Below are 14,264 nucleotides of genomic sequence, written 5' to 3' on the forward strand. Positions count from 1 at the left end.
ATGTCTAGTAAAGATATAATAGTTTAGACAGGAGAATAACTTTTATTACATTAATACGACTTATCAGAGTTAATGGTAAGTTCTTCCACGCTTCTATATTCTTAGTGATATATTGCATGATGGGAATGACATTAAAGAGGACCTTTCACCACTCCTCACATTCCTGTTTTAATAGCTTTATGCATTCCCCATGTAATAACAATTCTGGATTATCTATTCTTATGACTTTGCACTAGATGTTATGAATTAATTGCTATTAGCTTTCCGTAAGGGAACAGAGGGGAGGTAACCAGTTGGGGGAAGGGGGGTGAACCTGCATAGACTGACTCTATCCAATCAGCACTGATTTTCTTCAGACTGTGCAGGTAAGACACCCCCCCCCCCCAACTTGTTACCTCCCCTCTGTACCCTTTCTGAAATTCCTGTAATTTTCTAAGTAAATATAGAATGCACTATTCATGTAATAACTGAAAACACTGTTATAACACTTAATAGTTTTAAGAAATCTATGAATGGGAATAAAAGAAACATGTAAAAAGTATAGGTGCTATATGCAGTGCTTGCCATAAAAGGGTTGTCTCCACTTTAGTAAGTAGAAATGAGGGGCAGTAACGTATTATAAAAAACTAAGGTTTATTAGAATTAATTAAGATCCCAAATTGGGAAAACAAGCCCCTACCAGACAAAACAAAACAGACAACAATGTGGGGCCCACGTGGGTGAGTCCCCGCAAGGTAGGTCCCTCAGTCAGAGCTGACCACCAGTTAAACACAAAATTGGGGTCTTTGGCGGGTGCCGTAGACCTAAAATAATGCCATAAGGCAAAGTAAAGGGTAGATCTTACCGGGAGTGCCAGTCAGGACAGATGTACTCCAATGCACAGGAGGTGAAGGAGCTTCTTATGTTATGAGACACGTCCTCTTGCCCGTGATACCAGGGTTCCAAGGGGCTACAGGGAAGAGTCTATCCCTGTTAATGCCCTACTTGGCCTGCGAGTCCCTATGGTATCCTCCTAACACGGGGTCCTGTCCCCGCAAGGGGTGGCCACGTCCGGAACCTAGCCCTATTAAGTCGCCCTAGGTAGCCCTAAAGGGACAACGAATTGGTCCTGATGATGATAAGGGCTGCCAGAGTGAGATGGGGGAAATGGGTATGATATATGTATATAAGGTCCCGTCCCTACGCATTTCGTTATTTCGGGAATATATCAAAGTATAAAGGGTGCCTCCACTTTACTAAAAATAGACACCGTAACTCTTCAGGGGACAGGGGTCAAAGAGTGGAGGATAATATCCCCACTCCTGCCACCCTACGATAGTATATCTAGATCAGAAAGGAAAGAAAAGGGCCTATTGGTTAAAGAACCTGACTCGACCGGTGTGGTCCAAATCGGCCCAGATACCTGTAAATAGCAAAAATGACAAAGAAAAATCCATTCAAGTACCAAACCTGACATTAATCTTTATAAATGTGTCATGTGGCTCATAGATTTTACTCACAGTTCTGATCATGAAGCATAAGGCGTAAGAGACGGCGCTCTCAGCCCAAAGTGGTAAATATCTAGGTTGGAAGGAGGGGTAAGCAGGGGTAGCCCTGTGGGTTGTGCAGACCTGATTGGACTAGTATAGTCCAGAACAGTCCAGATACCTAGGAAATAAATAAATAAATAATATATATATATATATATATATATATATATATATACCATTAAGGACCTGTGTCTAACAACAATCATTGCAGATATGGCAAAAGAATGATTGGTTAACTTACGATTTTCAACATGGAGCGCGTATGGCGAATGCCATGTGAAGCGGTAGTACAGGTAGACTGGCCGCTTCTGTATCGGCGTCTGTCAGCCCTACAGTGAGCTCCAATCGGTTTAAATCCAGAAGCAGGCTGGCTGTGCGCCTGCATGAGGAGTGCGGTCGGCGCCATGTGACAATCACATGTCAGGTGACGCAACGATCCGCCTCCATCCCGGCGCATAGACCGAGACGCCGTGGTGGTCGATACAATACCAACCAATCCAATTACCCGACACAATGTATACCCCCTGCCTCACTGCCATCTTCATCCTCAGAGTTACCCTCAGCATCCACTTTTTTAGGACAACAAATGCAGTACTCCCTACGGAACCGCAATACAGTACCTCCACCCAACCGTTAGGATGTACGGATGATAGGTTGGTTATTAACCTGTCATCACGGATCCTTACAGAAGTGGAAACTAGGGTTTTGAGACGTGGCTTATCCTTTGTCCCTACTACTCCATTTGACCTATTTCGGTGGACCAAGGATCTCCACTTGTTTGCCCGTAAGCTAAAGTGGCATAAACACTTTAGGCTTAGGGATAAAAAAGAAAGTCGCAAATTGGGCATACCGGTGGAGATCCTTGGGGATGTACACTTCTTATTCAACCTGGATAGTACACCCGACAATCCAGAGGGCAGAGGTCCCTTCACAAATCTCAAGAACGAGAGCAGTAAAATTCCACCTGCAGGAGACATCTCTTGTATAGACGTCTTCCTCAAACAGACCATCACCGAAATTGCCAAGATTATCCCCACTGGAACCAGGTCTAACTGCAACAGTAAGGAGAGACGGGCGATGAGGGAGCTATCCGCGGACGCCACCATTGTGATCAAACCCTCCGACAAAGGGGGCAATGTGGTTGTCCTGGATGTCTCCGCATATCACGCCATGTGCCTCACATTACTAAGTGATAAGCAAAGTTATGAGACACTACCATCTGATCCTACACCTAGACTCCAGCAAGAATTGCTGGATATCTTGACCAAAGCCAAGGGGGATGGCCTCATTAGCAGCAACGAACTTGAGTTTCTTCTTCCAACACATCCGGTCATGGCAACTTTCTATTGTCTGCCCAAGGTCCACAAGGGGACAGTACCCCTCAAAGGGCGGCCAATTGTTTCAGGGGTGGGCAGCTTGCCACAGAACAGCGGGGTGTATGTTGACCGCATACTTGGCCCATTTGTGCAATCTCTCCCATCCTATGTGAGAGACACGGGGGACCTTCTCTCTAAATTAGAAAACATCAATCTAGAACCCAGTTGGTTTCTAGCATCGATTTGATGTCGAGGCATTGTATTCCTCAATCCCCCATGACAAAGGCCTCGATGCCACAGCATACTTCCTGAAGGCAAGGGGACTTCAGTTTGCTGCCCACAACAATCTAGTTCTCCAACTCTTGAACTTTGTTTTGACCAGCAACTGTTTTCTCTTTGACGGTCGTATATACCACCAGCTCAGGGGCACTGCGATGGGCAGTTCTTGCGCACCATCTTACACTAATTTTCTCCTGGGCTGGTGGGAAGAGACCATAGTTTTTGGTGAAACACCCAGCTGGTATACTGATTACATCGTCCTCTGGGTCCGCTACATAGATGACATTCTCGTCCTGTGGAGCGGGCCTGAGGACGAGTTCAGGAGGCTAGTGGATGAGCTTAACAGCAACTCCATCAACCTCCGATTTACGTCGGAGATTGTACATAACAACTTGCCCTTTTTAGACATCTGCATCTCGAGAGACACCAGGGGGGGTCTACAGACCACTATTTTCCGCAAGGAAACATCCACAAACTCACTCCTTCGGTGGGACAGTTGCCATCCTGTCCCACTGAAACGTGGGATCCCAGTTGGCCAATATCTGAGACTCAAACGCAATTGTTCAGAACCCCGTGAATTTACACGACAGGCAAACGAGCTCAGACAGCGTTTCCGGGCACGGGGTTACCCGGATAACACACTGAGAAAGGCCTACCAAAGGGCCCGACAGGAGACGCGTACCACACTCCTACATCCCACGGTGGGCCCCATAACTAGTCCACAACAAAATAAGTTACGTATCATCGGTACGTTTGATTCAGCCGCTAGAGAAATTAAGGAGATCCTGGCACGCAATTGGGACACTCTCCTGATGGATCCAGATTTGACTGCTGATGTAAGCCCTTATCCATCAGTGACCTTCAGGAGAGGGACCAATCTGAGGGATCGATTTGTACATAGCCATTACAATCCTCCTAAAAAGAAGACGTGGCTGGATCAACCGGTGAATGGTTGTTTCAAATGCGGTAGATGTAGCTTTTGCAAATATGTCACCCAGGACAAAGTGGTTACAGTCGGCCCTGCGTACCCAGACCACCGTATACAGGATTTCATCAACTGCCGCACCGCAGGCGTGGTTTACTTCCTCACCTGTGAGTGCGGCATTAGGTATGTTGGCAAGACCCGCAGGGAGCTACGGGTACGCATAGGTGAGCATCTGGGCGACATCCGCAACAATAGGGATACCCCAGTGGCAAGACACATCCATTCCGCCCACGACGGGAGTTTATCGGGGATTAGGTTTATAGGACTGGAGGTGATCAAGAAGCCACCACGCGGAGGGAACTGGGATAGGAGAATTCTCCAGAGGGAGTGTTGGTGGATCTTCAGGCTGAGGACCACCAACCCCCTTGGTCTTAATGACCAGTCGCAATTCGGGTGTTTTTTGTGATTGGGTCAATATCCCTCTCCCCTCCACTAGCTTCCGTGATGGATTCTGGATAGCCTGGTGACTCTTGCCCTCCTACCCCTGCCAACTGCATTATTTGCAATTTTTGTAATTTTTGCATTGCTCCGGTTGTAGTTGTGGCCTCATGACCCCATGGTTTGGCTCCGATCATCATATATTAAGGGCCATTTGGCCTTGGGACCGTAGTATACCTTGCTGATCTCACGACGACACCAGCTGATGCAACGGGTCTCTTATGTCCTAAACCTAAATCATTTATTGTTTGGTTATGTCTCCAAGTGGCCATCACACTCCATCTGGGCCCATCCACCCGCTGTTGGCATCACTCGGCTGTTACCATTTATTAATGGATGAAATTAATTACAATGATATATTGTCTTATTGCCTAATTTGGCAATCACAACTTGCCTAGGCCTAGGGGGGCGGCCTGTCATTTAATGCCCCTCTTCGAGGTCCCACGGTGTTGGTGACCCCCCCCCCCCCATCACCAACACAGGTGAAGTAGTAGGAGTTTTCTATATCTATTGAGCGACTCCTCCCACCGCCGCTATCCTCACCGACGATGCCGCGCCCCATACGTGATGACGCATCTGGACAATGACGTCCATCACCGCGTCGTCACTGCAACTGCGCGGCAGCCGGGCTGCCCATTGGACTACGGCGCATGCGCCGGGATGGAGGCGGATCGTTGCGTCACCTGACATGTGATTGTCACATGGCGCCGACCGCACTCCTCATGCAGGCGCACAGCCAGCCTGCTTCTGGATTTAAACCGATTGGCGCTCACTGTAGCGCTGACAGACGCCGATACAGAAGCGGCCAGTCTACCTGTACTACCGCTTCATATGGCATTCGCCATACGCGCTCCATGTTGAAAATCGTAAGTTAACCAATCATTCTTTTGCCATATCTGCAATGATTGTTGTTAGACACAGGTCCTTAATGGTATATATATATATATATATATATATATATATATATATATATTTCCTAGGTATCTGGACTGTTCTGGACTATACTAGTCCAATCAGGTCTGCACAACCCACAGGGCTACCCCTGCTTACCCCTCCTTCCAACCTAGATATTTACCACTTTGGGCTGAGAGCGCCGTCTCTTACGCCTTATGCTTCATGATCAGAACTGTGAGTAAATCTATGAGCCACATGACACATTTATAAAGATTAATGTCAGGTTTGGTACTTGAATGGATTTTTCTTTGTCATTTTTGCTATTTACAGGTATCTGGGCTGATTTGGACCACACCGGTCGAGTCAGGTTCTTTAACCAATAGGCCCTTTTCTTTCCTTTCTAATCTAGATATACTATCGTAGGGTGGCAGGAGTGGGGATATTATCCTCCACTCTTTGACCCCTGTCCCCTGAAGAGTTACGGTGTCTATTTTTAGTAAAGTGGAGGCACCCTTTATACTTTGATATATTCCCGAAATAACGAAACGCGTAGGGACGGGACCTTATATACATATATCATACCCATTTCCCCCATCTCACTCTGGCAGCCCTTATCATCATCAGGACCAATTCGTTGTCCCTTTAGGGCTACCTAGGGCGACTTAATAGGGCTAGGTTCCGGACGTGGCCACCCCTTGCGGGGACAGGACCCCGTGTTAGGAGGATACCATAGGGACTCGCAGGCCAAGTAGGGCATTAACAGGGATAGACTCTTCCCTGTAGCCCCTTGGAACCCTGGTATCACGGGCAAGAGGACGTGTCTCATAACATAAGAAGCTCCTCCACCTCCTGTGCATTGGAGTACATCTGTCCTGACTGGCACTCCCGGTAAGATCTACCCTTTACTTTGCCTTATGGCATAATTTTAGGTCTACGGCACCCGCCAAAGACCCCAATTTTGTGTTTAACTGGTGGTCAGCTCTGACTGAGGGACCTACCTTGCGGGGACTCACCCACGTGGGCCCCACATTGTTGTCTGTTTTGTTTTGTCTGGTAGGGGCTTGTTTTCCCAATTTAATTAATTAAATTCTAATAAACCTTAGTTTTTTATAATACGTTACTGCCCCTCATTTCTACCTACTATCTCTGTTACAGAGCAGTACATCCCGGGAGAGTGTTTTTGCACTATCCCCCCCCTAGGGACCACCCTCCATTTTTCTTGTCTCCACTTTAGTAATTGTAAGAAATCTATAAATGTGACTTCAGAAAAAGTTAAAAAAGCTACAATAGATATATGTTCTGGAAACAGCTGCATACATAGAAATCACAGGGCCCCATTGCAAGAACCTAAATTGGGCCACCATGCCCCTTTCATAGCCCCTCCCACTACCTATTCCTGGTCAGTATATAGGGCAGTGTACTGATGTATGAGATATAAATGACTGCATGTACCTCACATATCAGCACGCTGCTGGATATAATAAATACTGTATCTGTACACTGCATCTATTATACCTCACGTATCAGTACACTGCTGTATATTTTATATATCTGTACACGCAACATCTATTATACCTTGTACCTTACTCAGGCTCGGACTGGCCCACCAGGGAGGCGGGGGATTCCTCGGTAGGTCCCCAGTTTCCTTTGCCTGGAGATAAGAACCAGTAGTAATTATTTATTTTGTTTCTCAGGAGAGATAATTATTGTAGCCACTAGGTGGTAGTATCATACAGTGATGCAGCCTCCTACTGGTCTTAATTGTATAGAAGGCCCCGCAGTATCTTCTAAGCTTTCCAGGCTGCTGGCAGTGAAGGAGGAGAGAACATGTTTGGCCATCCTCCTGAGTTCCCTGCTGTTAGAAAACTGTGGTTGCTGGAGAGAAGGACTCCTCTGCGGTGCTGGGCTGATTTCTCAGGTGTGTGACATTAGTAAGCTGTAGGAGACTGTAAGGGGGAAATAGGGGATTTGTTTATATAGTAGACACAGATCTTTGTGCTGCTCTCAGCAGAGATCAGAGTGGCATTAGGGGGACTCTGTCCTAGGTCCCTCGAATGCCTCTGCTGTAGGTGCACCCCTAGTAGTGCCTCTTCTCCAGTTTTCACCCTAATACCTCTGCTGCAGAATCCCCACTATTACCCTGCCTCAGGTGACCCTAATGCCTCTGCTTTAGGTGCACCCCCATAATGCCCCAGCGTCATATGCCCCCACTCTAAATGCACCGCTAATATTTACTCTTCTCCAGTTACCCCTGCTCCAGGATCCCCACTATTACCCTGCCTCAGGTGACCCTAATGCCTCTGTTTCAGTTATAACCCTCCGTCTGTGCCCTTTGCTCACGTTGCTCCTCTAGCACCTTTGCTTGGGCTTTGTTAAAGGTTATTACCTGCAAAGGGGGTTGGATTTATGACAGAAAAATTCTGCACAGTGCATCACATTCTCCAGTATTGACACGTATGGTTTACATGGTGGCAGTGATGACATTCTGTGTTTACAGGCATCACTGCTGCCATGTAAAAAGATACAGAGTGGTGGAGTGGTGGAGGATTTAAAGGGGTTGTCCAGGTTTTCAAGTTATCCTCTCCACACCATAGGGCATAACTATATGATTAGTGGGGTCTGAACCTGCAACACCCACTGATCCCAGGAACAGGTTCCCCCTTTTTATGGTGTGACAGGCCACACATATGCCCTGCTGCTCCAATTATTCTCTTTGGGACCACTGGAAATAGCCAGCACTGTACTTTGCCATCTTCAGCGACCGGCATAGAGAATGGATAGAGAGGCAGGGCTTATGCTCGATCTGCCACTCAATCAAGAAGGGGGATCAGTGGGGGCTCCAGTGTTCAGACCCCTACGGATCACTTAGTTACCCACGATCCTGTGGATAGAGGATAACTAGAAAAGTATACACAGGTCCTTTAACAGGCGAGCATTTCTATTTTAGTTTGACACATATTTTAGGCCAGATTTAAATTTTTATTTTATTTTTACACCTAAAGAAAACCTTTAAGGATAGGGAATGTGAAATGGTCCAACAGCTATGACACAACAGGTGAGAAGTGTCTGATTTATGGGGGTCTGACTGCTGGGACCCCCATGAATAAGGGAACGTGGTCTTAAGACCCTTGTGTACATAGATTGGTGGTAATGTAATTGAATGTCTCGGGACCCCTTTTTTTTTTTATCAGTGGGTGTTCCAGCAGTCAGACCCCAGCAATCTGATATTTATGACTTGTAGATAGGCAATAGGTCATTATGGTAGGACAACCCTTTTAATTATAATGTAGATTACGGTATGTACAATATGAGAAGGTTAAGATTTGGTGAATTTCATGCCAGTCATTTATGCTTAAAGGGGTTAAAGGGTTTGTCTCACTTCAGTAAATGGCATTTGTCATGTAGTTAATACAAGGCACTGACTAATGTATTGTGATTGTCCATATTTCCTTCTTTCCATCACATTATATACAGCACGTATCAGTGGTTATTACCACTGTGTAATCCAGCAGTGGTGGCCGTGCTTACACACTATAGGGAAAGGATGGAAGTGCTCATAAGCCAACAACATTACCTACAGTGTGCACGCACGGCAACCGCTGCTGGATTGCAGAGTGGTCAAAACCATGGATACGTGCTGTGTATAATGTAATGGAAAAGAGTCCATATGGACAATCACAATACATTAGTAAGTACCTTGTATTAACTTTCTCTACATGATAAATGCCAATTGCTGAAGTGAGACAACCACTTTAAGTGCGCTACACTTAATAGGGTTAGGCATAAATGTCTTGGTGTGTTCACTGCGTGTTTCCTATGTGTGATTGGTGTGTGCTATATATGATCTATGTAACAGTGGTGTATGTGACATATGCATCAGTGGCATGTGAGCCATGTATAAGTTTGTGTGCCACGTGTGTCCAATGAGTTGTGTGCGCTGCATGTGTCTTGTTTCTGAATGACTTAGGTGCAGGATATCCATATATGTGTAAATTCTGGCACGTGTAGGTTTGTGCATTTTGCTGTGAATGTCTGCTATCATACTTCATCTTTAATATTTCTGTTATAGCTGTAAGTGCTCATGAACACGACCGTTGGATGTTTTGCAGTCTGCAAATTGTGGATCCGCAAAACGTGTGCATTCCACATTATGTGGAACAGAACAGCCGGCCTCTAACAGAACAGTCCTATCCTTGTCTGTAATGCCGACAATAATAGGACATGTTCTATAATTTTTCAGAACGGCCATGTGGACATACAGACACGGAATGCACATGGAGTCTTTTTTTTATTTTTTATGCAGCCTCATTCAAGTGAAGTGAACGGTAGACATGGAAAAAAAATAATCCTGTTTTCGCACTGGCCACTAAGCCTAATAAATACGCGTTTTGGTGTCCGATTCCAAAGTGGAATGGTGACTGAACGGAGGCAAACTGATGCATTCTGATCTGATCCTTTTCCATTCAGAATGCATTAGGGTAAAACTGATCAATTTTGGACCGCTTTTGAGAGCCCATGACGGATCTCAGAAACAGAAAGCTAAAATGCTAGTGTGAAATTGGCCTAGTCCTGCCTGTAATGATATCACCTCTGTGTATATATGACATGATCCACAGTTCCCAATTGCCAAAGCTCATCTTTTCTTTCCTTGTACAAAGACCTCTGGACAGTTCACAGAGCATGCCTAGAAAAGTCTCCCATAGAAGTCAATGAGGTCCCCTCCTGACCATTGTGTCTGTGGCCCATATGACTGCCATAAAGCAATTTTCTTGCTTGTTAAAGGGGTCGTCTCACTTCAGCAGGGGTCATTTATTATGTTGAGAAAGTTAATACAAGGCACTTACTAATGTATTGTTATTATGCATATTGCCTCCTTTTCTGTCTGGATTCATTTTTCTATCACATTATACACTACTCGTTTCTATGGTTACAACCAGGGGTCAAGTCCTGCGAAAAAAAGTGTGGGAACTCACCCAAGATCCACTGCAACCCCCCCCCTCCAAAAAAAAAAAAAAAGCACAGAAAATCTAGCACGCTGTAATTTGTGTAGCTGCGGACTGAGCCAAATGTACACATTGTGATCAAAACACAATATCATAGTGCCATCCTCTCCCCCTGTCCCCTAATGTGCCAGTATCAAGTTCCTCTCTCCTACCCCCTTCATGTGCCAGTATCATGGCGCCAATAGCCCGCCTCCCCCGTGGCAGTAAAGTAACAGTCCGGTATTTAAAAAAAAAAAAAAAACACTTTTAGAAAAGTTTGTCATGGGATTCGAACTCATGACCCCTACACATCAGAGGCAAGGCATATGCCCTCACAGCTATGAAAGCTGTCTAGCTAATAACTTAAAAAAATATATATAAGACTTCTACTGTAGGTAACTTTGCCCACTGTGTATGGATGTAGCAGAGCTGGGTGTGTTGGGGCAGCTGTCATGTGTATGGTTGTACACTAGGTATCAGTACACTAGGTATCAGTAGGAGTCTTAAAAAAAAAAAAACACTTTTAGAAAATTTTGTCCTGGGATTCGAACTCATGACCTCTACACATCAGAGGCAAGGCATTTACCCCCACAGCCATGAAAGCTGTCTAGGTAGTTAGTTAAAAAAAAAAAAATATATAAGACTTCTACTTATACCTAGTGTACTGATACCTAGTGTACAACCATACACATGACAGCTGCCCCAACACACCCAGCTCTGCTACATCCATACACAGTGGGCAGCTGTCATGTGTATGGTTGTACACTAGGTATCAGTACACTAGGTATAAGTAGAAGTCTTATATATATTTTTTTTTTTTTTTTTTAAGCACCTACCTAGACAGCATTCATGGCTGTGAGGGTAAATGCCTTGCCTCTGATGTGTAGAGGTCGTGAGTTCGAATCCAGGGACAAACTTTTCTTAATGATGAACTTCTAAATGATCTCCTATGTGTCAGCTGCGAAGTGACTGAACATACTCGCAGCGTATTAGGCCGACAGAAGAAGTGAAGGAGATGATGTCAGTAGGGGGCGGGGCGCCATGAGAGGAGTCACAGACAGCAGCAGCACCGCACAGACAGCTGTGAAGCCGCTTAGCCTGCCCTGCACAGTGCCCTGCATCACCCCCTGATTTCAGCCGCGTTCTCCTGGCTTGAGGCTTGAAAGGGAACGGCGTTCCTGCCATGAAAAAAGTGCAGGAACGCCGTTCCCACGCGTTCCCCCTCCACTCGACCCCTGGTTACAACCAACCTGCAGTCCATCAGTGGTAGTCATGCTTGCACACTATATGAAAAAGCGTTGGCCTCTCTGTTGGCCAGGACCGTGGGAGTGCACATAGGTTAGTGCTTTATCCTATAAAGTGCAAGCACGGCCACCACTGCTGGACTACAGGGTGGTCGTAACCATGGAAACAAGCAGTGTATAATGTGATGGAACAATTATTCCAGTGAGCAAAGGAAGGAATGTGGATAATAATATATTAGTAAGTGCCTTGTATTAACTTCCTCTACATAATACCGTATTTTTCGCTACATAAGACCAAAAGTGTTCGAAAAATGTCTTATGGGGTGAATACTAATGCTCATTAGTACTGGAGGACCAGGAAGCGGTGAAGGCTCTGTACTCGCCGCTTCCTGGTCCTCGGCTGTGGGCTGTGAAGACTGCACAGCGTGAGGGCGCTCTGTGACTGATAGCAGGAGGAAGAGTATTGTGATGTAGTTGGAGCTGCGGCATCCAGGAGCAGGAGAAGTAAGTGGTTTTTTATTTTATATAACTTGAGGCTGCTGGGGGCATAATGGGGGGGGGGGCTGAGAGGCATAATGGCTGATATGGGGGCTTATGAGAGGCATGGGGCTCTTATCAGAGGTCTGATTGCGGGTCATTTACATTGGGGGCTGAGTTGAGGTCTGATTGGCGGTCTGATTTGAGGTCTTATTAACATTGGGGGTCTTATTGGGGCTGTCAGCTGAGGTCTGATTAACATTGGTGGTTTGATTGGTGGTCTGACCTTAGGTGTAATGAAAATATGTTTTTCTTATTGTCCTCCTCTAAAACCTAGCTGTGTCTTATGGGCTGGTGCATCTTATAAGGGGAAACATACGGTAAATGCTTTTTGCTGAAGTGAGACAATCCCTTTAAGAACAGCTCAGGCAAGATGGCTGCCCCCAATCATGTTCAGGAAACAGAATACAAAAATCTGTAATCCGAAAATAAAAACAGATTAGAAAAAAAGTATGTGTTGCTATCTGGTTTTAACTGGCATAAAATAAATTTGGTGGCACATTTCCTTTAAGCCAGAGTCAGTGAGTTCATATCTACGGACTCCACCCAAAAATAGCTTCAACTCCAGAGGCCTAGGGGAAAAGCATCCCACACTTCAGGGAATATGCTGATATCTTGTATCAATGGACTTTGTCAAAATTAGCCATGTTGACACAACCATTATCCAGTTACTGCCTGTCGAGCAAAGCATTAAACACAAATTATTGAACGTTTATTAGAAAATAGATTTTTTTTGTAATTCTTGTATTATGCCTAATTATGTATCTTGTACAGTATATATATCCAGCTAGAATATTACAATACAGAATTGACATGTATCATGAAAGTATTCACCACAAAAACTTACCACTTTTTCTTTGCTAGTATTCTATCCTTTTTCTGCTTATTAAACGTTTTTCTTGTTTCCTTTACTAGGAATTATTGACTTTATGATTGAACAGGCTGGTCCACCATCAACTTTAGTCCAGACTGTAAAGCAAGTGCAGGAGCACTTGAGAGATGGAAATGATGTCATAGTTATTGGATTTTTCACTGGTAACCATGAAAAGGAATTTCAGCTTTATCAGGATGCAGGTCAGTAGGTAGGAAGGGGTGAGGGACCCATTACTCCTTTGTGAGCCTAAATTGCCACATGACTGACAATAGGTTATGATTTGCCTGGCCAAATGTAATCTCAAACAAGAAGTGTTCTGTACTTTTGGAAAAATGTCCATTATAATGTTCTCAAATCTTCAGCTGATACATACTTTTAAATTTAGATATGTACGTTTTGCAGAAAACATATATGCTGGACATGATTTCCAGGGTTACACATACTGCAAAACAGCTGATTGGCAGAGTGTTAGATCCTCTCCGATCAGATATGGATTGCCTGTCTTAAGTATTTATAAAGGTACTGTAAAATCTATTTAAACATTGATGGCCATCCTACCCTTATGTATGATTGGTCGAGGCCTGGCGACCTCTAATTGGCAGCATTAAAGGGCCACCTTTAGCACTGTACAGCTGTGTATACAAGCAAGTTGTGCCTTTATTAGCAGTGCAGTGGATGCTGACTGGCGGGAATAATACATTTTAGGAAATCCCTGTTAAAGGGGTTGTCTACCTTTTTTTTTTTTTTAAACCCTTTTGGGTCGCTTCCCTCCTAGCTGGACCTGTTTAAGCAAACATATTTACCTGTTCTCCGCTGTTCAGTTCCTTTGGTCCGCCACTCTTTGGCTCCCTACTTATTAACTTCTGGAGTGGACGGGGGCTATGTGTGCCACTACAGCCAATTACTTTCCTTAGCGATGATGTGTTCCCCATGCAGCACAGCATTGGCTGCATCAGCACCTGTGACCCTTATCCACTTGAGAAGTCAACAAGCAGCAAACTGGAGGGCGGTGGACTGAAGGAGTCGGACAGAGCAGCAAGGAGCAAGTAAGTATGCTTCCCTCCACAGATCCAACAGTGTGAGGGAGGGCCGCCCAAAAGTGTTCCAAAGGGGAAAAACACCTTTTAAGGGTTTCTCTACATGGAACATAATTTGCAACAAAAAAAATCTGATGCAGAGTTACATG

At 45.1% G+C, this 14,264-nt stretch overlaps 1 protein-coding gene across 1 annotated transcript in view; it reads left to right on the forward strand.

The window, feature by feature from the left end:
• PDIA4 (protein disulfide isomerase family A member 4) overlaps positions 1 to 14,264 on the forward strand; it is a 226,470-nt gene that overhangs the window by 157,841 nt on the left and 54,365 nt on the right. Inside the window, exon 6 of the mRNA XM_044292831.1 lies at positions 13,120 to 13,278. Coding sequence (XP_044148766.1) covers positions 13,120 to 13,278 — 159 coding nt within the window. The remainder of the gene's footprint in view (positions 1 to 13,119; positions 13,279 to 14,264) is intronic.

Source organism: Bufo gargarizans, chromosome 5 (genome assembly GCF_014858855.1).
Source record: "Bufo gargarizans isolate SCDJY-AF-19 chromosome 5, ASM1485885v1, whole genome shotgun sequence".
Lineage (NCBI taxonomy): Eukaryota > Metazoa > Chordata > Amphibia > Anura > Bufonidae > Bufo > Bufo gargarizans.